This window comes from Heloderma suspectum, chromosome 17 (assembly GCF_057233095.1).
Source record: "Heloderma suspectum isolate Gila_16-S chromosome 17, 16-S_ref, whole genome shotgun sequence".
Classification (NCBI taxonomy): Eukaryota; Metazoa; Chordata; class Lepidosauria; order Squamata; family Helodermatidae; genus Heloderma; species Heloderma suspectum.
The window spans coordinates 23,049,154-23,075,927 of record NC_139474.1 but is presented as its reverse complement, the minus strand read 5'-3'; the positions used below and the strand labels follow the sequence as shown (position 1 = coordinate 23,075,927).

At 54.2% G+C, this 26,774-nt stretch overlaps 3 protein-coding genes across 5 annotated transcripts in view; 2 read left to right on the top strand and 1 right to left on the bottom strand.

Annotated features, from left to right (window-relative positions):
- NTRK1 (neurotrophic receptor tyrosine kinase 1) overlaps positions 1–7,094 on the top strand; it is a 40,465-nt gene extending 33,371 nt beyond the window's left edge. Inside the window, exon 17 of one of the 2 annotated variants that reach the window (XM_084823555.1) lies at positions 459–7,094. In XM_084823555.1, coding sequence (XP_084679681.1) covers positions 459–464 — 6 coding nt within the window. In that variant the 3' untranslated portion in view covers positions 465–7,094. The remainder of the gene's footprint in view (positions 1–458) is intronic. The other variant, XM_084823554.1, reaches the window with a different exon arrangement.
- Positions 7,095–13,404: 6,310 nt separating this feature from the next.
- On the bottom strand, positions 13,405–19,617 carry LOC146334752 (uncharacterized). The gene is made up of 2 exons (XM_084824536.1): positions 15,215–19,617; positions 13,405–13,511 (listed from the first exon to the last, which is right to left on the bottom strand). Exon 1 carries the CDS (start codon positions 18,844–18,846, stop codon positions 17,815–17,817), a length of 1,032 nt encoding a protein of 343 aa, XP_084680662.1. The 5' UTR covers positions 18,847–19,617; the 3' UTR covers positions 13,405–13,511; positions 15,215–17,814.
- A 1,851-nt stretch (positions 19,618–21,468) lies between these two features.
- PEAR1 (platelet endothelial aggregation receptor 1) overlaps positions 21,469–26,774 on the top strand; it is a 72,429-nt gene continuing 67,123 nt past the window's right edge. For both annotated transcript variants that reach the window (XM_084824534.1, XM_084824533.1), the window contains exon 1: positions 21,469–25,387. The gene's annotated coding sequence lies outside the window, so the exon portion shown is untranslated. The remainder of the gene's footprint in view (positions 25,388–26,774) is intronic.

Below are 26,774 nucleotides of genomic sequence, written 5' to 3'. Positions count from 1 at the left end.
GATTGGGAGGGGGGAGTCCACACATATCCATGCTCGCCTTTTCAGAGGTATCTGTGGAGGACTGGGTCCTGACTTGGCCTTGCCCCAGCCAAACCAACCAGGGAACTTGAAACACCTTTTACTGAGAACTTGGGGATCTTTTTGAGAATAAGGAGAGAGCAGCTGCAGATGAAATGAGCTAACCACCTGCTAAAGGCAAGGAACAGCAGCCTTGAGCAAACGGGGCTAGGAGAATCACAGCCCCTGAGCCAGAGTGAGCCAGTCAGGCCCCTTAGTTCCACGGTGTGGGTTCTTGTGGTCAGTGACATGCCAGCCCAGGCAACCAGACCTATGATCAGTGTCTCTTTTCCTGGGACTGGCAACATTATTTAAGCCAGTTCCAGGCTTTCTTACGTGAACACCCAATTCTAAATTTCAAAAGCCTTGGGTGGGATATTCTAAATTGCCTATCCTCTCAGGTGTGACAGAAGGGCCCATGAACTGAGCAGTCATCATTGTTCTAGTCGGGAAGATCCACATATTTTGGACAAACACTAATCAGAACTGGAAACAGAAATAGAGTCCAGCCTATGTCCCTTGCAGCAAGCTGGTTTTCCTTCTGTGGTCAGATCAAAACATGGTTTCCCTGAATGGCTCATCGTACCCCAGACAAATCATGTTTCTGCAATTCTGAAGAGGCCCACGAGCAGCTAAAGTTGAAAGTATTCCTGCATCTTGCTCTCTCCCCGCAGGCGATTGAATGCATCACCCAGGGCCGTTTGCTGGAGAGACCCCGGACCTGTCCCTCGGAGGTCTACAACATCATGCAGAGCTGCTGGCAGAGAGAGCCTCAGCAGCGGCAGAATATGAAGGATATCCACAGCCGGCTGCAAACCCTGGTCAAGGCCCCTCCTGTCTACCTGGCTATCCTCAGCTAAGATTGAATAGGGACAGGGAGGCTTGGACCAGCCCCTCCCTCCCTCCCTCCCTCCCGGATCTACCTCCCAAGCTCCAGCAAATGGTTGTGCTCCATGAACACATGAGAGATCCCACCCTGGCAAGCAGCACAGATGATGCTGGTGAAACTGGACACAACTTTTCCCTCATTTATATCTGTGACCTGGTGGAGGAAAGGAAGCAAGGAAGCAGCTTCTCAGTCTAGTATTTTTAAAAAGCTGTTTGAGGAGAACCTGAATCATCTCCAGAAACAAGAATGTGGAGACAAGAATTGACCTGTGGACAGCTGTCCCTCAGTCTCTTGACCTGGAAGAGAGACAGGCTACAGGGGAGGGATGTCTGGAAGGAGCCTTCCTCCCTTCTGTGCTGAATGAAGAACAGCTGTGTGCCATCTTCTGTGACTTCACTGTTTTGCCACTTGCACTTGAATGACAAAGAGGACTCCTAGCAAGCCATGTGTGTTCCAGACTCTGTGGGAGCCAAAGGAGTTTTGCAGGTGGTGGTGATGGGGAACAGGGGAACAATGGTTGCTGCTGAGAAATGTTAACTTAGGGCGCAACCCTGTGCATTTTTAGACAGAAAAAAGGCCTACAGCTCACAGCATTCCCCAGGCAGGCTGGCTGGCGAATGCTGGGAGTTGTAGGCCTTTTCTCTGTCTAAACATGCATACGATTGCGCCCTTAGTGTTCTAAGCTTTAGGTCTTCATTATTCATTATCATAGATAGTTTCTGCCAGGGTGGGTGGGAGGGCACCAAGGGTGGGCTGCTGGGATTAAAAGGCTTTACAAAATGGTATGTATTTCCAGTCAAAAGCTGGTTCAGACTGTGAGAGAGGTGTGTGGAGAATGTTCCAGAAGGGGAGGCATGACTTTCAGGTTATGGAGTGAATGAGCAAGTGTGAGGTGTGAACTGGGCAAAACCAAAGTTCTGCTTGTGGGTTTCTTACTCAATATTCTAATTAATCTAGAGTTATTGTTCCTAATGTAGGCTACAGCCATAGTAAGTTGCATAAACCTACAAGGAGCCTTCCTGCTTCACAAGAGGGGCCCGTTAAGGCAGTCCCATCTTTCTTTGTCTCCGCAGCAGTGGCAGCAGCCCCAGGTGCTCCCTACAAGACAGCGCAGGAGGGTGACATGAAGCAGGCCTCAAACTCTGAGCTGCAGGTATGGCCTTTCAGACCCCAGGATGGGGCCAGAGCCAAGCAGGGGGGATTTTTTCTGGAGGAGCAGAACCTTTTCTGTCTTGGCTGATGAGCCGCCAGGACGTTTCAGCAGGTGTGCAACAGTGTCACTGCACTGAATGTGCAGGCAGTCGATTCATTGCTGTTGCACAGCTGAAGGAAAGCAGCAGAGGAAAAGCCCTGAGGTCATCCTGGGAGGGTAGCATGAGCAAGGCCTTCACCAGAGGCTGCCCCATCCCGTTCCTGATATGAAATGCAGGACAGTCAGTCACTCACACCAACAGAGTCTGGCTTCCCCTCACCTTTGAGCTTTTGGTGGGAATCTGGACTTGTAGGACTTTTCACTTGCTTCATGAATCCTGCCAGAAGCCAAAAGCATGGATGAGGCACTGCCTAGAGGGGTTAAGAAATACTTCTAACCCGTTATTTCTAAGCACTTCCTGAGTGTAATAAGTGCAGGGGGCGGGGCGGTCTCCTGGATTAGACTCTCCTCCCCAATTTCTGTAAATCCATCACAGGCAGGAGAAACCCACCGCCAGCCGCACAGGGACTGCTTCTGTGGCCTGTCATTCGCCACTAGAGCTCTTCCTATTAGGAGGCTGTCTGTAAGAATTTGAAGCAAATGCTGAAAAGAGACCATGCTGAATAATGAAATAAAACCTGTCTGGTTCACTCAGATCCTTGTAGACAGATGTGTCTGCCATTTTTATGTTTAAGTTGCTTGCTTGCTTCATTGGCTAGTCACCCTCCCAGTAGCATCCATCCTGGCCCAGTCAGAGGTGCAATGAACCACACAGAAGAGCCAGAATCCAGTTCATGTGCAATCACCAGAGTTGAAAAGAACCTCAAGAACCAGCCGCTGGCTGCTTCAGCAGTTGCTGAAGAAGTTGCTGGGGCCATTCATTCAGTTGATGAGTGAATGGCCCCAGTCAGCTGTGCATCGTTCTCTCCAACCCTGGAGCACCAGCACAGATGGATCCGATTCTACTGCCCCCTGAAAGGGGCACTCTGCGGGGGGGGGGGGGGGCATCTAGAGAGAGGACCAGCAGTCAAGAATGGGCTGGCTGCTGTGCTCTCGGTCTGAACAAAGGCTAGCCTTAAAATCTTCCATCACCAGGACTCCAGGAGTTTTAAAAGTGCTCCATCCCAGCTCTACCACACTGCACCCCCTAACAGGAAAGAAGACATCGGCTCCAGGGTTAAGAGTTAACTTTCTCTTTTTAACCAGAAGGTCTCTGACAGTTCTGCATTAGGGAGAAGAGGTTCCCTCAATCTTCCTCACCATTTGTTCAGAAAGGAAAATGTGAACTTACTGGTAGAGGGGGAGCAGGGACGGAGCGCTGCCACTTTTTAGACAATGATGTCACCTGGCGCACTTTGCCAAGGCTCCACATGCCAAATAAGCTGAGGAGAGGAAGAGAGACACTTAAGGGAAATGCTCTAAATGAGTCCCCATAGAAACTCTTCAGGGCTATCAGCAGCCACTCTTCTTTTGTGTAGTGGTCTGTGGCTCCGGCCAAGCATTGCCTGGGGCAACCCTACTGGCTGCCTCTTCTTTCCCCTCCCCCAAACCTATCACCACATTATTCACCACTTGCCCCCTTAAAAAAGTCAGAATTTTGAATTCGGTTGGAATTTTTGAGTCCAGCCAACAGCTACGGCCACAGTTGACCACTTGCTTCTCGCCCAGCCAGGCTTGGATGAACAGTGGCTCAGGTGGGGCCTGGATTGCTGCAGCTTAAAGGCAGCCGCAAGTTAGCGCTTACCATCTTTCTCATGCATGATATATATTCCAAGCGGGGTGCTAGTGGGGACCTGGAGGGAAAGTGGGGGTGAAGCCTTCATCTCACTGATTTGCAGGTATCTCAAAAAACATGAAAGGTATTCCAGTTAGGTATGGGGCAGTCTCCAGGCCGCAGAGATACCCTGTGGGTTCTTCCAGACAAGACTTTTACTCTGCAATGGCCCTGCCTCCTTCGCAGAATTTACCAAGCGGGGAGGGATTTCCAGACAATGGCTTCTCCAGTCTGTATGTAACCCTCCTGTGTCTTCCCACCACTTCTTCCATCTTTTTTCTTAGCACAAAAAGCCCATTTGGGAAAGACAGAACAGCTGTGCAAAGCATCTTGATTGGTAGTGTCAGGATGCAAGATGCCGTCTGGAAGCACCCATCGATGGGTCTTCATAGCTAGTTCCCAGGGAGGGACTCCTTCCTCACTGCCCCCTCTGATCCTATTGTTCTCCCTTAATCTCCAAAGTATTAATTGAGTGAACACAGCCTACACAGCATCCCCATCAACAGCTTGGCCAGGTAGGTTATATGAGCATGCATGGCTAAGGGTTAGACTGCCACTTTTATTTTGTAACATTCCAAAACTTGAGTCAGGCAAACCCTTTGCTAAGTCCAGCCAAAATGTCACAAAATAATAAGTCAGCTGGTGTGTTCCCCTGACGTTTTCATCAAGCTGGATCTTAAGCAAAGCAGGAAGTGGGGAAGGGCCTAGAAGCCATAAAGTCTGTGCTGGTCAGACGTTCATTGCTGTTGTATATTGGGGGGGGGGGGGCTGCCCTAGGGGTTGTCACATATCTAGGGGTACCTCAGAATTTAACACTACGCCACTGTTCTTGACTGAGATGCGAGGAATGGTGTTGGGGTGGGGGCAGAATGTCTGTCTGTACACCCAGGTTCCCACATCCACTGTCCCTGTGGCCCTCAGCAGAGAGTGGCCAGGGGTCTGTAGCAGGGAGCAGTGCAGGGACCAGGTTGCCACTGCACTGCAGCTCCTGCTGGCTCTGCAGAGCAGACCCCCGAGAAGCAGCGTGGAAAAGGGAAGCAGCAAAGGAGACCAGAGGGAAAGCCTCTGAAATGGAAACTGACATGATCTTGCCAAGTCTCCTGCTGGCTTCCCTCCCACCGGGATTTTCATCAACTCCTCTTGACATGACAATCGATAACTCCCCCCACCACCACCACCTATCATATTGGGAGACATTAATAACTTCATCCCTTGCCCTCCACACTGAGCACATTAGCCCTTGTCCACAGGGCATGGAGATGGGGGAAGAGCCACACTGCACAGGATATTGACAGGGCACAACACAGATGAAAGGGAGTAACCCTTACAGGGGCAGGGGGGAACAATGTCTTTTAATTACCTACAAAATGTCCTACAAAAAGGGCAGGAAGGCCAGCCTGGATCCAATTCAGGAGGAGGGGGGGAAGCTGCAATTCATGCTAAATTCATATTTCTTGCGCGCACACATACTAGAAACGCAATAGGGGGCCAAATCAGTTCCCAGTAGATCAGCTTGCCACAAGAAATTGGCTCACCAAGAGAGGCTGAAATAGGATGAGTTATATAGCCATTTGGTTCAGGAACTTTTAGTGACTTGCAAAATTATCTCTGTGGCTGCATGTCCCGAGAACTGTCCAGCATCAAGATGGGCAGCAAAAAGGCGATGGCCCAACTGAAGACTAATTCTAGCAAGTAACAATAGCACACCTTTCCAGCTTCCCCTTGAAGAAAGGAGGAAGAGAATCAAGGGAAATTTTGTCAGTGAACCCCTCTGCAGGGTCCCCCCTCAGTGTGGCCACCCAGGACAGCAGGTGGAAGAGCCCTGAGGAAGGGATGAGAACCAAAGAAGTTATTGGAGGCAAATCCTACCCTACACCACCCCTCTACTCTTGGAAGATGGGAAGATCTCAAGGGAGGCCCTTGGAGGTGAGAAACAGGCTCCATCAGGCCTCTACATGACCATATCCGCTGGCGCACCCATGGCAGACGGTTCAGGCCCACGGCCCTTCCTGCTTCTGTTGGTACAGCAGACCCCTCCCGTAGCTTGCAGGAGCTGGCGGATGTCTTTGTTAATATGAGCCCCTAAGCAAGGCGGGTATTCGTTGAAAGTAAGCAAAGCTATTCTAATAGGCATGGGGGCTGCTGGAGCATATTAACGACGCCTCTGGAGCAGAAATGTTTATGGCTATTATGAATATTGCATGAATTGCAAGCAAGAGCCTGATTTACGTGTAAACAGCCATCAAGAAGGGGGGGGGAGGAGCACAGCCAGCCCCGCTCCTGACCCTCGTCACTGGTTCGAAAGAGGGATGCGATGCCAGTCATGTGGGCGCCGCCAGTGGAAGCTAAGCCGCAAGGGCTACCTTGCTGGATGCATGGCTGGCTTGGCCACGCTCTGGCCACAATGGCAACTGCAAGAGAACGCCTGCTGCACCTCACCCACCCACAGGTGGAGAATTAGAAGGCAAAAGAGGGTCTTCCGTGGCTGCAGCCTTCCCAGCACTGCCTTTTCGTTTGGGTTTTTTCAGCACCTCAGAGGAAAACACAACACTAGTCACAGGTTCTCTATAAGCAAACACCTTCTGAGACAGAGGCAATCCCGCATACAAATGAAGAGCTTGTGCCCTGCATCTAACTCAAGGCGAATGAAACACCACTTGGCACCGTGGGTTCATCCACGGTGGTCCAGGCTGAGCTAGGCACTTGGGAGCCAGCTGTGCAATGGCTACACCCAGCTCACTGTCACAACTCCAACCAAAATTGAGAGGTGGGTTTGGTTATATGAAGAGAAGGCAGGTTGGCCAGTCTCAACTCCCTCAAGCCACATCTTCACCACAGCAATCTGCTTGTGCACCAGCCCTTCATCCTGATCGAAGGGGGCAAAACGGGCACAAGGGGCGGAAGAGCAGACTCAAGAGAATGGACGCCGCCCCCTTTCAACCTGAGAAAACAGTTGCTCACCACAAAGCTTCACGCCAAGGATGAGGAATGCAACGGGAATCCTTTCAGTGGGAAACACGTGTCATCTGCTGGCACCGACGATGCAAGCCGCTCTGAAGACTGAATGTTTTCGTGCCACTTGATGCTCTCATCTTGAATATCTGGCAAGGCCGAAAGCTCAGAGGCTTTCCCTCTTTGGACTAATACGCTGATGCCATCGCCGTGCCCCCCCCCCCATTTCCAATGAAATTCTCTCTATTTCCAATGAATTCCCAACATTTTATGCTGGTTTGTTTTAGTTGTTGAGTATGTTTGCGATCTGCTGAGTGCGCTCCTTTGAAACGATCCCACCTCAAGTCCCTTTACCTACCAGCAAGATACACACACCATACTCACTCTACTGCGCCCCCCCCCCCCCAAGCTGTGGGGCTCTCTCCTTCAAGGGGCAGTACTTGCCATGGCTTGCATGCTGAGCTGCCTGCCTGGACCTTTTGCTCCCCAGGGAAAGTCTGAACACCACAAGCTCAGTTCCCCCACACACCCCAATCTCCTCCTGCCCTGGCCTGTAGGGCCTGAGATGTTCACAGCCTTAACACAGGGAGTTGCAGTCATGGCCACGTGAGATGGATGGTTAATTAACTGGCCTCTACTTAGAGCTGAGATGACTGAAAGTAATCGTTCAGCCCGCAGGCTTCCCCTCCCCTCTGACATCCACTCTGCCATGGCTTGGCTTAATGGCCTACCAAGGCCTCCTACCCAACGGAGATTTGGGATGGAGGGGGAGGGGGACCCAGCCTTTGAGAGTAGAAGCAGCCCACACGTTCTCTTGCCCGAGGCAGCCCCTTCCCTACGGGAGAAGGAAGAGGACGACGAGTGTCTTGCTTCCTGCACAACATCCTGTGCCCGTCCTGCCCGCCTGCCTCGAATCTCCCACGGTTGGAGGTCATTATGGAGCTGCTCTCAGGAGCCAGGACGTTTTCGTAACTTTCCTGCAGCTTAAAGCCCCTGGTCATGCCCCATCTTATTCAAAGAAAATGTGAGCTCCCTTTGCCTTTGACTTTGCTGGTAATTGGCTCAAGAGCCAAAGAACAGGCAAGCTGTTTTCCCCAAGCTGGGCAACCCTCATGAGGTCTGCCGTTGTGTCTCCTACTCCCCCTCCCCTGTTGCTCACCCTCCAACAACCCTGGGAAGGAACTCCTGAACCAGCCTGAACAGAAAGAGGCTGAGCTCCGGCCCTCAGGTGCAGCTCTTCCAGGGATCAGGATTCTTTCTTCTGCACACATCCTCCTCCAGCCCCATTTACAATTCCCCAAAGAGACTGAATGGGGGTTGCAATACAGAAACTGCAGAGGAAGCCCTTTTGAAGCATTTCTGGTGGAAGGGGTTGGCTCAGACCACCCCACTCAGCTGGACCTTGGCAGGAAGTCCTTGGCCAGCGGCTCAGGCTCCACACACACACAGAGCTCTGGAGGAACAGCCAGACCTCCCCCACGAGGGCTTCCAGTGGTGCCTCACCTCAGCTAGTGTAAAGTGGGGCTACTTCAGGGGGCGGGGGACAGAAGCAACGGGAACTTCTGCCTGACTCCTCTCAGCGTTTCAGGGCTCTTTTCTTCCTTCCTCATCTGCTCTTCAGGTGAGTACACCTAATCCTTAGAAAAGCCCTCAGCAATCCTAAACATATCCTGGGGAGTGTGTTGAAATAATCCCCTTTACACCATCCTCGGAAGGAGCGGGGGGGATGAATTGCACAGCTTTCCCTCAAGGGTACCTAGTCCAAGAGCTCTGCTTAGGTGGACTCCATGCGTGGACCAGTAAACAGGTGGCTGAGCCCCTCCAGCATTCCCTTGACAGGGCCGCTGAAAGCACTGTTCTGCCATCTTCTACATTGTGCAAATCACACGCACACCCCAGGTCTGCCAGTCCCTCCAGTGGGAGGCAGGGAAGCTCTGCCAAGCCTCAGGGAGGGGCTGGCTCAAGGCCCGTGCTGCGCAGAAGGGGCCCAGCCGTGCTGGGGCAGGGGGAATTATGAGACAGCCACCCACCGCCAAGCCAGACTCATGGCAGTGATCACCCTTCCCACTCATGGAGTTGGCAGGTGACTTGTCTGCCATGAACCATCTGCATACGCACGAGCATAGACACATGGAAGGGGAGGGTGGAGAGTTCCTGGCCAGCGCTGCCTGGCAAGGCCACGGGGCAGGGGGGAGATTGGTGGTGCACACTGTGGGGGGGGGGGAGGTGGGCGGGCATCAGTCCCGGTGGGTGCCGATGCTGAGCCTTCCTGCCAGCCAATATTTATTTATTCATTCATTCATTTAATTTCATTTCTATACCGCCCAATAGCTGAAGCTCTCTGGGCAGTTCACAAAAATTAAAATCAAACGGCACACAATAAAACACTTTAAAATATATAGAACATTAAAGCCACAACATAACAATACAACCACAATAAAACCTAGCAGCAGTGCAGGAGTTTAAAATACAGATTTAAAACAGCAAAGCTAAAAATTTAGAAAGCTAAAATGCCTGGGAAAATAAAAAGGTCTTCACGTGGCACCAAAAGGAATACAATGTAGGCGCCAGGCGAACCTCACTAGGGAGCTCATTCCAGAGCCAGGGTGCCACAGCAGAAAAAGCCCTCCTCCTAGTAGCCACCCACCTCACTTCCTTTGGCAGGGGCTCACGGAGAAGGGCCGCTGACGATGATCTTAAGGTCCAGGCAGGCACATATGGGAGGAGGCGATCCTTCAGGTAACTTGGCCCCAAGCCGTCAAGGGCTTTGAATGTTAACACCAGCACTTTGAACCGGGCCCAGAAATGGACTGGCAGCCAGTGCAGCTGGAAAAGTACTGGCGTAATATGAGCTCGCAGGCCAGTCCCTGTTAACAATCTTGCTGCCCTATTTTGGACCAGCTGAAGTTTCCGGACCGTTTTCAAAGGCAGCCCCACGTATAACGCATTGCAGTAATCCAGACGAGAAGTTATCAGAACATGGATAACTGTAGCTAGGCTCTCTCTGTCCAGATAAGGGCGTAGTTGGTACACCAGCCTCAGCTGATAAAAAGTGCTCCGTGCCACTGAGTTCACCTGTGCCTCAAGTGACAGTTCTGTGATATGCCTGTGATGGTGGCGGGAGATCACTGCTGACGGGGTCACCCTGTGGGGCTGGTGCCCCCTGTTGACTTGGGGTGCAGAACCTTGACATGAAGGGCCTGGCACAGCGCTTCCTCCACTGTTGGCCTAACAGGAGATGGGAAGATCTGGACAGATCCCACTTTAAAAAGTTTCCCTTGCCGGAAAATTCCCCCAACAACTTGTTACTCCCCCCCCCCCCCCCCCGCAATGCTCTTGCTCTCTGCATGCATTTCCTGGGGGAGCTGTGACTTGATCCCTTAAGGAAGGTCAGAAAAGTGGGAATCTAGACCTCAGCGCTCCTGCTTCACAATTCGCCCACAGGAATATCACCCAGCAAGATGTGTGTTTTCAGTGTTGGTGCCTTTATCATTTAAACGCTCACTTCTAGGCTTTCAGAATGGGTTGGGGGAAGTAGAGGTCTCTCTTCCTTTGCTGTGTCTCTCTTCTGGCACCCACACACACTCCTTCCTCCCTTGGTTCATTGGAGCTGACTGCAGCCTGCTCCTTCCCATCAATATCCATGAGTGGAGACATTGCCTCCCCCACTCCATCCCGCCTGCCCTTCCATATCAGCTTTTATGGCTGGGGGGGGGGGGAATCCTGTTCTTATTCCCACTTGATCCCATATGGCAGACTTTTCTGCCCCCTCTGCTTCTCCAGCCGCCTCGGAGGTTTTAGTGTCATCTATCAATATCACAAACGTGAAGAGATGCACTTTGAAACTTAACTCCATCCCAGGCAGCCTCTGTGCCTGTCTGCCACACAATTCCAGGGCTGGGGATGGCCAAGGCAGGCGCAACAGAGAGAAGATGAATCTCAGAGCTGCCTGGCGGTGGTGGTGGTGAAGTCTCAGAGTAGATGATGCGGTGCCGTTCCCAGGGGCTGAGTCAAGTTTCATGGAGGTTTCAGTCAGCCCTGAAATATATGCTTGCGTCAGAAGAGAACAGAAGCGTCTTGAGCGGCTACACTGTGGTAAGCTAGAAGTGTCCTGATGCGCGCGTGCGCACGCACCCCCATCCTGAGAGCTTCAGACAGCTTTCACGGGGGATGAACAGGTCAGAAGGCCTGTGATTGGAGAGGCAGGTCAGGCCAGAACAATTGCAGCACACTCCAGGGCCCCCAGTATTTTAGTTTTTTTAAAAAAAAACCTCCACTTCACCTCACGCTGCCAGATTTTAACCTCTAATACTGTCATTAAAGTGGCACTGTAGGCCCAGTTTTACTAAAAACACCCCATTTCTACAAGTTGTTGTTGTTGTTCAGTCGTTCAGTCGTGTCCGACTCTTCGTGACCCCATGGACCACAGCACGCCAGGCCTTCCTGTCCTGCGCTCTCTCCCGGAGCATGCTCAAGTTCATATTCATTGCATCCATGATGCTATCTAGCCATCTCATCCTCTGCCGTCCCCTTCTCCTTTTGCCTTCAGTCTTTCCCAGCATCAGGGTCTTTTCCAGGGAGTTTTCTCTTCGCATTAGGTGGCCAAAATATTGGAGCTTCAGCTTCATTATCTGTCCTTCCAATGAGCACTCAGGGTTGATTTCCTTTAGGATGGACTGATTTGACCTCCTTGCAGTCCAGGGGACTCGTAAGAGTCTTCTCCAGCACCACAGTTCGAAAGCATCGATTCTTCGGCGCTCAGCCTTCCTTATAGTCCAGCTCTCACAGCCATACATTACTACTGGGAAAACCATAGCTTTGATTAGACGGACCTTTGTCGGCAAGGTGATGTCTCTGCTTCTTACTATGCTGTCTAGGTTTGCCATAGCTTTCCTCCCAAGGAGCAAGCGTCTTTTAATTTCATGGCTACAGTCACCGTCTGCGGTGATCTTGGAGCCCAAGAAAGTAAAATCTGTCACTGCTTCCATTTCTTCCCCTTCTATATGCCAGGAAGTGATAGGGCCAGATGCCATGATCTTAGTTTTTTTAATGTTGAGTTTCAAACCAGCTTTTGCACTCTCCTCTTTCACCCTCAACAAGAGGCTCTTTAGATCCTCTTCGCTTTCTGCCATTAGGGTGGTATCGTCTGCGTATCGGAGGTTGTTGATAATTCTCCCGGCAATCTTAATTCCGACCTCTGATTCATCCAACCCGGCATTTCTCATGATGTACTCTGCATATAAGTTAAATAAGCAGGGTGACAATATGCAGCCTTGTCGTACTCCTTTCCCAATTCTGAACCACTCGGTTGTTCCATGTCTGGTTCTTACTGTTGCTTCTTGACCCTCGTACAGGTTTCTCAGGAGACAGGTAAGGTGGTCTGGTACTCCCATCACTTTCAGAATTTGCCACAGTTTGTTGTGATCCACACAATCAAAGGCTTTAGCGTAGTCAATGAAGCGGAAATAGACGTTTTTCTGGAATTCTCTTGCTTTCTCCATGATGCAGTGAATGTTGGCGATTTGATCTCTAGTTCCTCTGCCTCTTCGAAACCCAGCTTGTACTTCCGGTAGTTCTCGGTTCGCATACTGCTGAAGCCTAGCTTGTAGGATTTTGAGCATCACCTTGCTGGCATGTGAAATGAGCGCAATTGTGCGGTAGTTTGAACACTCTTTGGCGTTGCCCTTCTTTGGAATTGGAATGTAAACTGACCTTTTCCAGTCTTGTGGCCACTGTTGAGTGTTCCAGATTAGTTGGCATATTGAATGCAGCACTTTAACAGCATTATCTTTTAGGATTTTAAATAGCTCGGCTGGAATACTGTCATCTCCGCTAGCTTTGTTGTTACTAATGCTTCCTAAGGCCCACTTGACTTCACTCTCTAGGATGTCCGGCTCAAGTTCAGTGACCGCACTATCACGGCTATCAGGGACATTCAGATCTTTCCTGTGTAGTTCTTCTGTGTATTCTTGCCACCTCTTCTTAATCTCATCTGCTTCTGTTAGGTCCCTGCCTTCTTTGTCCTTTATCATGCCCGTCTTTGCACAAAACGTTCCCTTGAGATCTCCAATTTTCTTGAAGAGATCTCTAGTCTTTCCCATTCTGTTGTTTTCCTCGATTTATTTGCATTGTTCATTGAAGAAGGCCTTCTTGTCTCTCCTTGCTATTCTCTGGAACTCTGCATTCAGTTGGATATATCTTCCCCTTTCTCCCTTGCTTTTCGCTTCCCTTCTTTCGTGAGCTACTTGTAAAGCCTCATCAGACAGCCACTTGGCTTTCTTGCATTTCTTTTTCTTTGGGACGGATTTCGTTGCTGCCTCCTGAACAATGTTACGGACCTCCGTCCATAGTTCCTCAGGCACTGTGTCTATCAGGTCTAATCCCTGAAATCTATTCCTCACCTCCACTGTATATTCATCAGGGATATGATTGAGGTCATACCTGAACGGTTTAGTGGTTTTCCCGACGTTCTTCAATTTAAGCCGAAATTTTGCAAGAAGCAGCTCATGATCTGAGCCACAGTCAGCTCCAGGTCTTGTTTTTACTGACTGTATGGAGCTTCTCCATCTTTGGCTGCAAAGGACATAATCAATCTGATTTCGATATTGACCATCTGGTGATGTCCATGCGTACAGTCGCCTCTTGTGCTGTTGGAAAAGAGTGTTTGCTATGATCAGCATGTTCTCTTGGCAAAACTCTATTAGCTTTTGTCCTGCTTCATTTTGTACACCAAGGCCATGCCTGCCTGTTATCCTGGTGATTTCTTGACTTCCTACTTTAGCATTCCAATCCCCTATGATGAAAAGGACATCTTTTTTTGGTGTTAGTTCTAGAAGGTGTTGTAGGTCTTCATAGAACCGATCAACCTCAGCTTCTTCAGCCTCAGTGGTTGGGACATAGACTTGAATTACTGTGATGTTGAATGGTTTGCCTTGGATTCGTACTGAGATCATTCTATCATTTTTAAGATTGTACCCCAGTACTGCTTTTCCCACCCTTTGGTTGACTATGAGTGCTACTCCATTTCTTCTAAGGGATTCTTGCCCACAGTAGTAGATATGATGGTCACCTGAATTAAATTCGCCCATGCCTGTCCATGCAAACCCCCAAATCCCACACTTGAAATGAACTGTGTTGATTTTCATTTAAATGTTTGTGGGCTGGTTTTCCAAAAGCAAATTTGACCTCACAGCAGTACCAATAATAAATCAAGGGGAGTCTTAGACCAAGCGAGCGGGGACTGTTACTGGACCAACAGAGTGTTTAGAGCAGTTCTGTGGGTTCAGTCACATAGCACTCCTCTGAACACCAACTACAGCTGCCAGCAGACATCTGACTTTCAGTCTACCCGTGCTACTGTGGCCCTACCAGCCAGCCCCTTCCTTGGTTTCTCTGTGCCTCGATTTCACCAGCCACGGGTGTGTGGACTGATCCCTAACGCAGTGCTTGTTAATTTGCCGTGATGCTTGCCTGGCCCGGTAATTCCCATTTTATAGGCGGGAAGCAGAGGCCCAGGTGGCTGCTTCTTACCAAGGCCTCCACCGCAGGAGTGTGTGGTGAAACAGCCCTTGGATGTCTTCAAGCCTCAGCCCTTGGTGAGGATTCACTGCCCTCTCCCTATCCAAGGCCGGCCCTGTCTCCAGGGCCAAATGCCGCCGCCCACCCCACCCTATGCATTGTGCCCCTTTCTCTTGGGCTTCTGGCAACAACGCAACCACGACTCATTCATTAGCCAGATGAAATCAATTCAGTTCCATTACAGCCCAGTCCCGCGCCTAACATTAGCCCAGCCTGGCGATAGCGTCCCCATTATCCTGCAGATGTGATTACAGCGGATTCGATAAGCCTTTTGATTAGATGAAGGTGTGTGCCTGTGCGGCTTTTTTATGCTCTCTGTGCCTCTTGGGATGGACTGCTGATAACTTGCCCTGTCATCCCAGATGAGCTTTTAAAGGCGAAGACGAGGGCCCATTTCTGATAGGGCTCCGAAATGTGATTGAAGGCCTTGGACAAAGTGATGAGCTTCCAAACCTTTTCTGCAAGGAGTTTGCAAGTAATGATATTAAGGAACTGTGAGGCAAAAGAGCTTTTATTGAAAATGATGGGATGCCATCTAGCCTGGTAGAACAACAAAGACCCAGTGGAGACTCCCTGATGATCAGGCACACTCAGAGGATTGTGGGAAGGCCCCAGAAAGCCCCAGCTCAAAGCCAAAGTCAGAGTGCAGGAAGCTGATGAAGGCTGCACAGTTTAGGAAGGTTTTATTTTTAGTTATTAAGTGGCCCACAGATCACAAGGGCCTTCCTGCTGTATTAGTTTTTGGCACAATAAATGCACATTTGTTGCTCACCGTCTGCGTGCCGCTGCTGCTGGCCATGCTGCTAGTTCAGGGATGTTGCATTCAAACAGCAGCAGTTCATTCTGGAAAAAGTCATCTCCCCTGCCCTGTCTAACCCTATTTGCTAGGTGACATTTATGTATTAGATTTATATCCCGGCTTTTGAACATGTTTCTAGGGAGGTTTATTATAAACAACAACTACTACAATAGAATACAATCCCTGGGGCCATGGAAACAAGGAGCAAAGGGAAATCAGCCTCTTTTTCTGCCTGCTTGTTGTTCGTCCTTCTTTCTACAGGAGGGACCATCCATCACCATAGCTGGAGTGGGTTGTCAAGCACCCCACTGGAGGAATCCTCTTCAGAGGAGCTGGAGCTCCCAGAGACGAACAGCACTCAGGAACAGCCCATGCCAGAAAACCAGGAGGAGCCTGGGCCCTGGGGGGAGATGGCCGCAGGTCCATCTCTGAGACAGAGGCTGAGTGACCCCCTAGCCCCCCGACAGCATCATTGTCTCAAGAGGCTGGCCAGAACAACCCCTGTGAGTAGGAGAGCCCATTTGCAAAGGCAGGCTCCTCATGGGTAAAGGACTCCTTGTGAGTAAATTCCTCCTCCTCTACTCTGATGTGCTGCCACTGAGCACTGGGTGGGGTTCTGGAAGCTCCACCTTATAGTCCTTAGGCAGGGAGGGCTGCTAGAACAATGCCTTTATTTCAGCTCCCAGTAGCTTGCAACCTAGCTTTTCCTTGGACTGATCCCTTGGGCTGCTGGCCCCTAGACTCCTGCTAACACCCTGCTTTTGGACTACTCTTTTCCTGTACTGGTAATACTGTGCTTTTAACCTTTTGCTTGCCCACTGCCTTTGCCAAATGAATTTGCCCCCAGGCTGAGCCTGACCCAGCCAAAGCAGGATAGTAGGGAGACCAGACATCCATTTTGCAAAAAAAAGTGTTTGCTTTTCTGCTTGACTAAGGGGGGGGGGGAGATAACTAGATCTTTCCTTAGAAAATGTGTTCACTTTTTGTCTCTCTCTTCTTTTTTTTTAACCATGAGTGGCTGCTTTCCTCTGACCCTCTCTGGTTTGGAAAGGTGTCTGAAATGGAGAAACAAAAGTTTCATCTTAGTGCTTTTGTGCTTAGACCATCATCCTAATTAAGATAGGAAAGCCATGGGGGTAAGAGCAGGGTTGCCAGCTTTACAACCAACCTCTACAGCTGTTCCTTTCACAGGGTGATGTGCAGGAATTAGTAGGTGAAGCTTTTCAAAACCTGAAGGAGGCCTCTCCTGCCATCCTGAGGCATGCTCGAGGGGGGGCCATGAGAGAGGGCCCCTTGGTGCCTGCTCCCAGGCTCTGGAACTCCTGTCAAGGGAGGGTATGTGATGTCCTTCTGCAAAGATGTGTTCATTTGGACAGGCTTTGGGCCATTATGACTTCAGATTTGCAGAAATAGGTTTTAACTGGTGGCTGCTGTTTATTTCTTAATTTCTATTGATTTTTTAATTGATTTGCTTGTATGTTTTAATTATAATTTTGTATTTTATTGTTAGCCACCTTGAGCATTATTTCTGGGGAAAGGTGAGCTATCGGTTAAATGAACTGGTGTGTGTTTAGTCCCCAATGGTACATAATTCTCCTTTGATTTGGTATATAAAACAAACTGAACTTACTGTAAATTTCCATTCTCCAGAATGGAATGTGAAACAAGAAGAAACATCAAGAGATCCCACTGGACTCAGAATATCTGTTGGATGCTGATAATTCAGACAACCAAAATGCATAAACGAGGGGCTGGTGTCTCATGTTTCTGCCCCTGACTGTCAAGGTCTCTCTCTCTCTCTAACTCTGTCTTCTTAAAAATCTGGGTGGGACAACTGCCTTTCCCCAGAACCCCTAAGAACATACATTTACTGTACATTCACATTTTCCTTTCTCCAGTAATTCTGAGGTGGGGCAGCCTTTATTTTTGAGATGAAGATGAACTTCATCCTCACAGTGAGACTATATTCCCTCATCTGCTAGACCCAACCTTTTTGAGGAGAGCCCATCAATCAAAGGCTGCACCAGTGAAGGCACATGTATCAACGAGATGGAGCTTAATGAATGTACGGACAGTTCTTCAGATCACTGCCCGATGCGCTAATTCAATCGAAAGGCAGGTCCTAGAAGCTGCAGAAGCAGCAGAAACTGTAAAGCCTTTAGGTGGAAAATGGCCCTGGGACTGATAAACTAGATAAATACAACGGGGCTGTTCCCACAACACGACAACCCCCAAGCAGGGGTTGTATATGCAAACTGGTGCCCTCTGGCACTGCAGCTTGTCATGGGCTAAATAAACCCCCACAATGAGCCGCAGCCTGTAGTCCAAACCCAGCCCAATGTCTGGTTCAGACACGGGCATCTGCAGGAATTGGGGTGGCGGCGGCAGATGATATATGCATACATAACAGGTGTCATTTCGGGTAGGTCCGGTGACAGGAGTGGTGGTGAGACTGGGTAGTCCTGGCCCCGAGAACACTTGTATCCCAGCTCTAGCCCTCTAGTCTAGTTCCTCGACGGGTAGACCCGTTGCCAGGCCTTCCTTCCGCCTGCAGCTGAAAGCGAAGCCCGCAGTTACCCCACAGGGGGATATGAAATAAGTCCTGAGTTGGGGCCAGCGCGAACCTCCTTCTTTGCCGCAGCCTTTTTGGGGGGCAGACACGCAGCTGCGCTGAAACCCTGAATTTCTGAATTGTTCTCCACAGGGCAGCAATCGCGCCCTCGGCAAGGAAGGCCCAGCCTGCCCAGGGCTTCAGGGCGACCCAGGAAGCCCCTTCCCCTGGCGGCGGGCGAGTCCCTCGAGCAGCGCAGCCCCGCGCCCGTCCGCGCAGCAGCGAGCCCCGCGGAGCTCAGCCGACCTTGCTCCCAGGTAAGCGCGCGCAGGGGGCGGGCGCGCCCTTTCCGTCCGCTCGCCAGCTCCGCTTCCTCCGCGTCAGGCCAGGCCCGGGCTGAAGGCGCTGGCGGGCGAGGCCAGGTCGGTTTCGCGCAGCGGCAGCGGGGCGGAGGAGGCCGGCAGCCTTGCCCGGGCGGAGGCCCGGAGCGCGCGAGGCCGGCCCGCCGCTGCTGAGCCGCGAAGCTGGCGGGCGCGGCGCGGCGCTGCCGCTCCTGTGGACGCCGCGAGCAGGCCGCACAGCCGCCGGCCGGCTCCTGCCCCTCCGCCCCGGCACCTCGCGAGGGCGGGGCGCCGCTTCCCTCGGGGCGGGAGGGAGGCGCCTCCCCCGCCCCGCCCGGCCCGGCCCGGCCCGGCCTCACCCGCGGCGCGGCCGTTGCCTCCCCCTCCTCGTGCCTCGCGAGGGGCAAGCGGGGAGTCGCCGCCCTGGCTGCCCCGCTTCCGCCCCGCTTCCGAGCAGCCCTTCCCCGCCGGAGGAGGCCCCGGGAGGCGCCCGCCTCTGCCCTGCTGGGCCGCGAGGCCTGCGTCGGCCCCCGGGAGGGCTGGGCGCCGGCCTCCTCCCCCGCGAAGGCGGCGGGCCCGGGCCGGGGGCGGGCTGGCAGCTCCGCTGTTCCCCCTGCGCAGCCTTCACCTTTGGGGAGGGGCCCCGCGCCCGCCCTCCCTGCCGGGTTCCGGGCTTGGCCCGGGGGCCGAGGGGAAGCCCCCCCCGGTGCCATTCCTGCCGAGCAGCCCGGTCGGGAAGCGGGGCGGCGAGAGGGGGCGGCCGAGCTGCGGCTGCACTGCCCGGCGAGAGGGCTGCCAAGGCGGCGGGGGCTGCTCGCTTTCAGAAGCAGCGCGCGAGCCGGGCCGCCTCCGTTCCACCCACCGCTGCCCGGCGGAGGAGGGCGGGGCACGGGCGGCCCTGGGCGGCCCTGTCCCCACGGCAGGGCCGGGTCGCGGCGGGCGCCCCAGCGGTGCCGCCCGCGCAGCCGGAGGGCGCCGCGGCAGGAGCGAGGTGGGAGGGCTGCAGCAGCGGCCTTGTCCAAACACGGGAACGGCCCCGACAGCGGCAGCCTGGGCTCACGCCCGCCTGCGCAGGCCAGCCCAAGGCCCTGTGCAGCTGATGTAGAGCCTAACGGGCTCCCCCGCCACCCAGGCCCACGTTTAGAAGAGCCTGGCTGCCTCAGTCGGGCACCAAGTCCTGCCTTCCTCTATACCGCCCCCCCCCCCCGACTTCACGAGGCGCGTTGCTTCACCCAGTGGCCCGGGAAGGCGACGCTGCGCGTGAAAGATCCTCAGGAGTGCATACGAGGAGGGGGTGCGTGAAGCAAGGGCCATCATGACAAAAGCCCTTAAAATGGGGGGAGCCTGTGGTCTTTGTGGTTGGGGTCCTCCGGATATGCTCCCCAAGGCACGACGTCCCTTTGATCAAGCTAGAGCTCATGGGGCTGCTGCGGCCACCCCATCCCCCGCTGCTGTGCAGAAAGCCCATCTCTCTCTCCCTCTGCCCCTCCATCCATCCCTCCATCCCAGGCTCTGGCTGGCCAACAGGCCTCTCCTCTGGGCTCCTCCTAGGTAATTGTAACTGATGACAGCCAGGGATGGAGGAGGGAGCTCTGGTGAGAGGTCACAGTGGGATGTGGAAATCATTGTCAGCAATCAGAGTTATTAGTGTAAGAAAAAGAAGCAATTAATGGAGGCCTCTGGCCATCCCTTGAGGACAGCCTGACAGTGCGGGGGGGGGGGGACACCCTCTGGAATGAGCTGCAAGCAATGTGGTGGCCCAGCCTCTTCAAGGCCCCTGGCAGGTGGAGATGGCCTCGTGGCTGGAGCAGGAGGCCTGGGCCATTAGAGTGGGGGGGCACACAGGGAAGTGTTCCCCTGTGTGTGTGGGGGGGGGGTATGCAAGGGTATTCCACAGAGCCCTTTGGTCAAAGGGCAGAGTTGCCTTCTGTGGTGGCCCTTTGGTTAAATGACAACTTGGCAGTACTGGAAAAAATGGATGATTCTGTCGCCTAGGGAAGAAGAGAGACTGTGTGTTCAGATGATCGCTACGGGAGAAGAAGCCACCGTGGCAATGCAGTGCAGGTTGGCACGTCACTCAAACCCTGCGCGCAGCAGGGGCGGCTTCGTACCTATCCTACCACCTCAAGAAATTAATGTGAACACACACAAGGGACACACTCAGAAAAACCGACAACCAATTTGCTGGAGGCTGCTTGATGGGTCTTTCATGGGCCACTTTGGGACTGCCCCCCCCACGTCTCCAGAAGCCCCCCCACCCCACCCCTGCTGCTGCCGCCCCAGATTGTGGAGCTGCAGCTGCACTAAGAAGCCTTGGGGACACACAGTGTGGAGCTCCGTCTCCCTCTGGTGGCAGCAGCAGGCACCACCTAGAAGAGGACCAGATCCTCCTTCTCCAGTCCTCCTTGCAGCCTCTAGACAGGGCTTCTCTCACTTTATATCCTCAGGGCCCACTTGGGAGAGCTGGAAAATGCTGAGGCCCACCAGTCACAAAATGGCAGCAGGTGGAGGAAGAGTTGGATACCATCAGGATATCATTTCCTATTGCTACCTAATCCCTCTTTGGAAATGGCCGCATTCTTTGCCACAGCAATTTCCTTGTGGCAGGGAGTTCCATAGCTCAGCTTTCTTCAAGCACTGCCATTGGCTCTGGAGGTATCATGACTCAGGCTCCCCAGCTTGGGCAACGTTTACTGATCCAGAGGCTAAAAGTGGAGACTTTCTATTTTGTATTTTGCCCTGCCCTGCCCCCACCCCACCCCACCCCACCCCACCCGCCTCTCCAAGTGTTTGACTCATCTGATTTCATTTCTTCTCCATTTCGGCCTTCACACTTAACTTGTGCCCTGTTCTCCCATCCCCAGCAGCTGGTTTCCTTCATCCCTCCTTTTTTGCCTTCCTCTCTAGTCTCAGCTATATCTTGGCGTATCAAGCGGTTCTCTAATTTTCTTCCAAATTCCCCCCCCCCCCCCCGCCGCCCTTTTCCCTCAGAGGAAGGAGCCTCCCGTCTCTTCCCCGCCCCCGTCCCCCCGCGCACAGGATCGCAGCCAGGCTGCGCGGTTCCCCGTGCCAGCCCCTGCCCGACGCCAGGACCTTTCCGAGGAGGCGCCCTTGCCACAGCCCGGGGGCGGCGCGGCAGCGGCTTCCCCGCCCGCCCTTCTCGTGCCCCGTTCTGCGTCCTCCCCGCGCGCTCCGGCCGCCGCCGCCCGCCTCCAGCGCTGTGCGCTGCTGCCTCGCTCTGACCGGCTCCTGCTCCCCGCTGCCTGCCCACGGGGAGCAGCAGCCGCTGCTGGCCCGACGCAGGGCCGCAGCGTGGGCGAGGGAGGCGGCGCCGGGTGGGCTGCAGCACTGACCCCGCTGTGGCCCGCGGCCCAGCCGGGGAAGCGCCGCCTTCGGCAGGGGCAGCCGCGCCCACGGAGCGCGCCCTCTCCGCTTCGGGTGGCCGCCTCGCGGCGGCCAAGGCCGTCGGAACAGGCTGTGCCCCTCCTCGGGAAGGGAGGAAGGGGCTGGTAGCTTCTGCCGGGAGCAAATGGCGGAGAGTTCAGAGGAGAGGCGAAGCCGCGCTGGCCGCCCAAGGGCTGCTCCCGCATCTGGCGCGGCGGCTCTCCCCGGCGCCCGCCTCCGGCGGGGCCAGCCAAGCGCAAGGCGGCCGCATTCATGGGAGTCTGCAAGAGCTGCCCGGAGCCCCCCGCCGGCCTGTCCGCCGCAGCCCGCGCCCCGGTGCTTTCCCCTCCGCCGGGCCGCGCGCGGGCGCCCTCTGCCGCACTCTCGCGTCTGCGGGCGGTGCGGGAGAATCGTACCAGCCGACCCTACAGGGTGGTCGCGCAGAGGACTGCGGCGTGCTCAGGCCCGTGCCGCGCGTCCTGTTTCTATCGCGTGTGGCCCGACGCAGGGCGGGGGGCTCGGGCCGCGGGGGGCTGCTATGCAGAACATGCAGGGCTGTTGTCGTGGTCGTCCGGGCAGGTCGTTGAACACCCCCCTGCGCCCTGGCTGGCCTGACGGGTCCCTCTCCGCCTGGAGGGCCTCCCTCGGCCTGCCACGTGGCGGGGGGAGCGTGGCTCCCACCTCCGCGCATCCTAAGCGCGGTCCTAAGCGTCTCCGCTCCGCAGCACGTGCCATTGAATTCAACGGGGTTATTCCCAGGCAAGTGTGTTTCGGGCTGCAGCTTACACGAGGTTTTTTAAAAGAGCGCAGACGCGAAAAAAATGCGGCCCGCCCTTTCCCACCCACCAGGAAGCCTCTGTTTCAAAAGGGGGGGGTCTTCTGGTGTCAGCCCCCCTGCGTGGGAAAAGGGAGCAGCTGCGCCTGTGAAGCGCGAGAGAACCCGGCGCGGTGCAGCTCCGTGTGTGTGGTGCCCCCCCCCGGATAGAAGAGCAAAAGGAGCGGGCGGGGGCTCCTGCCCCCCCTTCTAACCACGTGGGAAAGGGGCTTTCAAAAAGGCGACGTCTCCATATTGCTGGCTGGGCGGGGCAGGCGGGTCACAGCCGCCCTGCAAGGTGGACCACTGCGGCTGCGAGGGAGGGAGTTGCTGAGGGCGAGTGCTGTTAACTGCGCAGCCCCCCAGAGCCCACGCGCAGGAGGCCCTTCTGACCCGCCGCCGCCCTCTCGTGCGCGCAGCCCTCGCCAGGGCGGCCCGGCCGGCTGCAGCTGCTATTCCGGGTCCGGCCAGCGGGGGCGCCCGGCTCGCGCGCGACAACTCCGGCACGGAAGGCGCCCCGCCCGACAGGGGATGCCGCCCCCGCCGCCATTGGCTGCCTCGGCGCCTGCGCCCTTCCGCGCCTCGTCTCCGGAGCGAGAAAACTGCGGCGCGCCGCCATTTTGTTTTCGACGCTTCCCAGAGGAAGCAGGAGCGCCCCCGGGCCCCGCCGTCGCGCGGAGGCCGAGGAAGGGAGGGCCGGCCGCGCCTGGGGGGAGCCCCGCCCCGCCCCGCGCAGACCCAGCAGCGCGCCTCGGGAGGCGGCGCCCTCCAGACTGCTTGGGCTCCAGCCCCATCGGCCCCAGTCAGCACAGCCAGCGGGAGTCTGAGCCCGAAACGTCCGGCGGGCGCCGGGCCGCCGCCTCGAGCGCGGAGCTCCCCGCGCGGCTGGGCGGGCCGGCGCGCCGCATGAGGGGCCGGGCCTTCGCTGCGGCCGGAGAGCGCGCTCCAGGCCGCCCTCGGGCGCGCAGAGCTGGCGGCTGCGGGCTGCGCGACAGGCCGCCGCCTCGCTGGTCTCAGCCCAGCGCTGCGGTGCCGAACGCTGCCCCCTCGGCCCGGCGCGCGGCGCGGGCGACCTGCGGCGTCAGCAGCGGCCTGCGCAGCGGGGCTGCCGTCGGCCGCTCTTTCCCAGCGTGACTCCCCGCCCAGGCCTCCAGCGGGCCGTAATCGGAGCAGGCCGCCGCCCCCACAGATGTGGCGAGCCGCTCTGGGTGGGGCTCCCCCCACCCCAACGTGCGCTATGCAGAGGAAGCAACGGAATGGTAGGGCTGCTGGACGCAGCTCCTCTGAACCGCAACTTGGGGAGGATGGGCTGCAGGTCCACTGGCATTCGGGCAGCACCGCTCTTCTGAGCACCTCGAATAACGAAGGAGTAAATCTCACAGGAAGTCATGCCTGAGTTAGAAAGCGGGACCCCTGCAACGCGCCCCACCTCCTGGTCAGGACCAATCTGAAGCACCACCCGTCCAGCCCAGAGCCAAGGCCTGGCCTTGTGCCCTGTGAAGGAAGAAGCCCTCAGTGGAGGGCAAAGCCAAGGGCCCCAGCTGCACAGCCTTCCTCCGCTCTCTCTCGCTCACCCCCCCCCCATCAGTCGTTCAGTCGTGTCCAACTCTTCGTGACCCCACGGACCATAGCACGCCAGGCCTTCCTGTCCTGCGCTCTCTCCCGGAGTGTGCTCAAGTCCATATTCATTGCATCGGTGATGCTGTCTAGCCATCTCATCCTCTGTCGTCCCCTTCTCCTTTTGCCTTCAATCTTTCCCAGCATCAGGGTCTTCTCCAGAGAGTTTTCTCTTTGCATTAGGTGGCCAAAATATTTGAGCTTCAGCTTCAGGATCCGTCCTTCCAATGAGCACTCAGGGTTGATTTCCTTTAGGATTGACTGACTGGACCTCCTTGCAGTCCAGGGGACTCGTAAGAGTCTTCTCCAGCACCCCCCATCAGAGAACCCTGCAAAAAGGCTTCTCGTGGTCTATATCTTCATAGGGTGGGGGCTGCATGGTGGTAGGGGTGTTGGCAGGGGCCCCTCCTCCTATAGAATCAAAATTTCATATACATGGTAAAAATTATTTTTCATCCGCTACAAAAGAAGTGGCTGCTGTTCCAGTTTTACAGATGGGGAAAACTGGCTGTAGATTTGTAACTTTTTCTCCAAGTCATCCTATGAAGGTTCTGGCCAAACTGATGCAGTCCACTCTACCCTCCTTTTTTTTTGTGGTGTCTTCACTATTTGGCCATTGGGTTGAGCCCCGTAAGCTTCCGTGGCCCCTCTGCATCCCACCAAGTTTTGCTGAAGTTTTAGAAACACTGACTTCAAGAACAACCAAGTCGTGAAATCAAAGTGGCATCCTTTAGGACATACTCTTAAAGGCTTCCCCTAAATGCCAAGTGTGGAGCCTGAATGCATGTGTCTGCCCTGCTGGAAGACAGAACAAGGTTGAACTAGGGTTTCTGTTAGTTCCCAGCCAGGTCTTGACTTGCAGTTGCCTGTTTGGTTCAAAGAGGCAGATACAGGTAGGACAAGAAGCTGGGATGGGAGGAGTCCTCTACCCCAGAATAGCCGCTGGGCCATCCCACGTTACACTGTCAGACTGCTGGGGACAAGCTGGCCAGCAGCTTTTCCTTTAGAACTGTTTTTCCAGTGCATATTTTGCATGTTCCAAACAATCTATTTTCTTGCCAAGAAAAAATGCATTATTATTATTCCCCTCAAAGCCCTCTGCTGAGTTTCCTTGTCAAAACTTCCTGAGGGCCGACAGCAGATCCCAGCCCCTTCCTGCCTCCCCACCCCCGTCTCTTTCACATTTCACACTTCATCTTCTTTCACTCCTCCTTCAGCCACAGTCACCCAGCTCAGATCGGGAAGCAAGAGACTGAACTGTAAAGTGGCACGCCATTTATCTTATTCTGTGTAATCTGTATCTTGGGTTTTGGTGTTTGTTTTTGTTTGCTCTCCGTGCATTGATCAAGCTCTTTTCCTGCATGACAAGCAGTGAGGAGAAGGTGGTGGTCATTCCGCAGAGGTGAAGGATTCCTTGGTGAACCCTCAGCAAGGACAAGGTAAGGTCCTAATCGGTTCTTTCCCTGGTGAGCCAAGGTCAGTCTCTGCCAGGGCATAGCTCACTTGCCAGACTGGGCAAATGGCCAGGCCAAAAGAAGCCTTCGGATAGTTGGGAAGGCCCTGCCACTTGGTCTAGCATGACCACTTGGCAACAGGCTTGCTGTGCCCCCCCCCCCCCGAAGGCCCCTGGTGTAGAGGATGGGGCTACTCCTGAGGCAGGCCCAGGGTGCAGTTGCTTCTTTAAGCATAGCCACAAGGAGTATATCTTCCCAGGTGCAGCCCCTTCTGCCATTTCGGTTCTGTGAGGGAGAGAGCTGTGCCATTTCTGTTCTCAAAAGTACAGGAGCCCTATTGGGCCTGGCTCATAGAATCATAGAATAGTAGGGTTGGAAGGGGCCTATAAGACCATCGAGTCCAACCCCCTGCTCAGTGTCCAAGTTGGAGCATCCCTGACAGATGGCTGTCCAGCCTCGTCGTCAATTCCTCCAGTGTGGGAGACCCCACTACCTCCCTAGGTAATGGGTTCCATTATTGTATTGCTCTGGCAACCCTAGGTCACACACATGCAAGCATGCCAGCTCAAGTCTCCGTTTCCCGCTCATTCAACTGCCACTGGTGGCAGGACTGCTGGGTGGGAGTACATAGTGGTATGGGCATGTAAATCCCAAACACAGCCGTGTATGTAAGTCTCAATGGGTGAGTGGTGTTAGAACTGGTCTGGGTGGTGGAAGTTCATAAAACTCACTTTGACACTCATGGGTTTGTATGCTATATCCATAGTCTTTATTTTTCTAAATGCGTTCCAATTCCCATGTTTCATTTTTTTAACAAATATGTATATTAATACCAAGGACAGGATGAGTGCTGGGTGCGATTGAGGAAGTTCATATCTTCACTCATTTTCCTTTAGCTTGTGATTACTCATCACTTTGCAAGTACGCGTGTTTCCTAGACAGAAGTTCATTATGGTGAATGGTTAATTTATGGCATACCATGTAATCATGTCATGTTCACAAGCTGTAGAAGCCAGTGGCTACAAATCCCCAAGTGGTTTAACCAGAAGAAATTCTCCCAGACAGCGGGGGGGGGGGGGGGGGGGCGTTGTTTTGTTTTTGGAAACCGCACATTAAGTTGGAACCCCATACAATCTGTCTGGAGACAGTCCATGAACAAAATCTGAGAAAACAGAGGGCTGGAAAAGCCAAGTTCCAACCTTTAGCCCCAGTGTAGGATGAATTGTCCACACTGTAGCCCCCCTCCCCCAAATCCAGGTTGATCCACATGGTCCACCAGAGAGCAGGAGGGGATAAGATTCACCCAGTGCCCATGAGCCAAGCTGCTTGTGACTGAAGGAGCTGCCGCTGCTACTCTGTGCAGCCTCGAGGC

What these genes read in the sequence shown, in the direction of transcription:
- LOC146334752 (XM_084824536.1), bottom strand. Translation starts at nt 18,846, where the DNA reads ATGGCACCGGGGGGGGCTTCCCCTCGGCCCCCGGGCCAAGCCCGGAAC.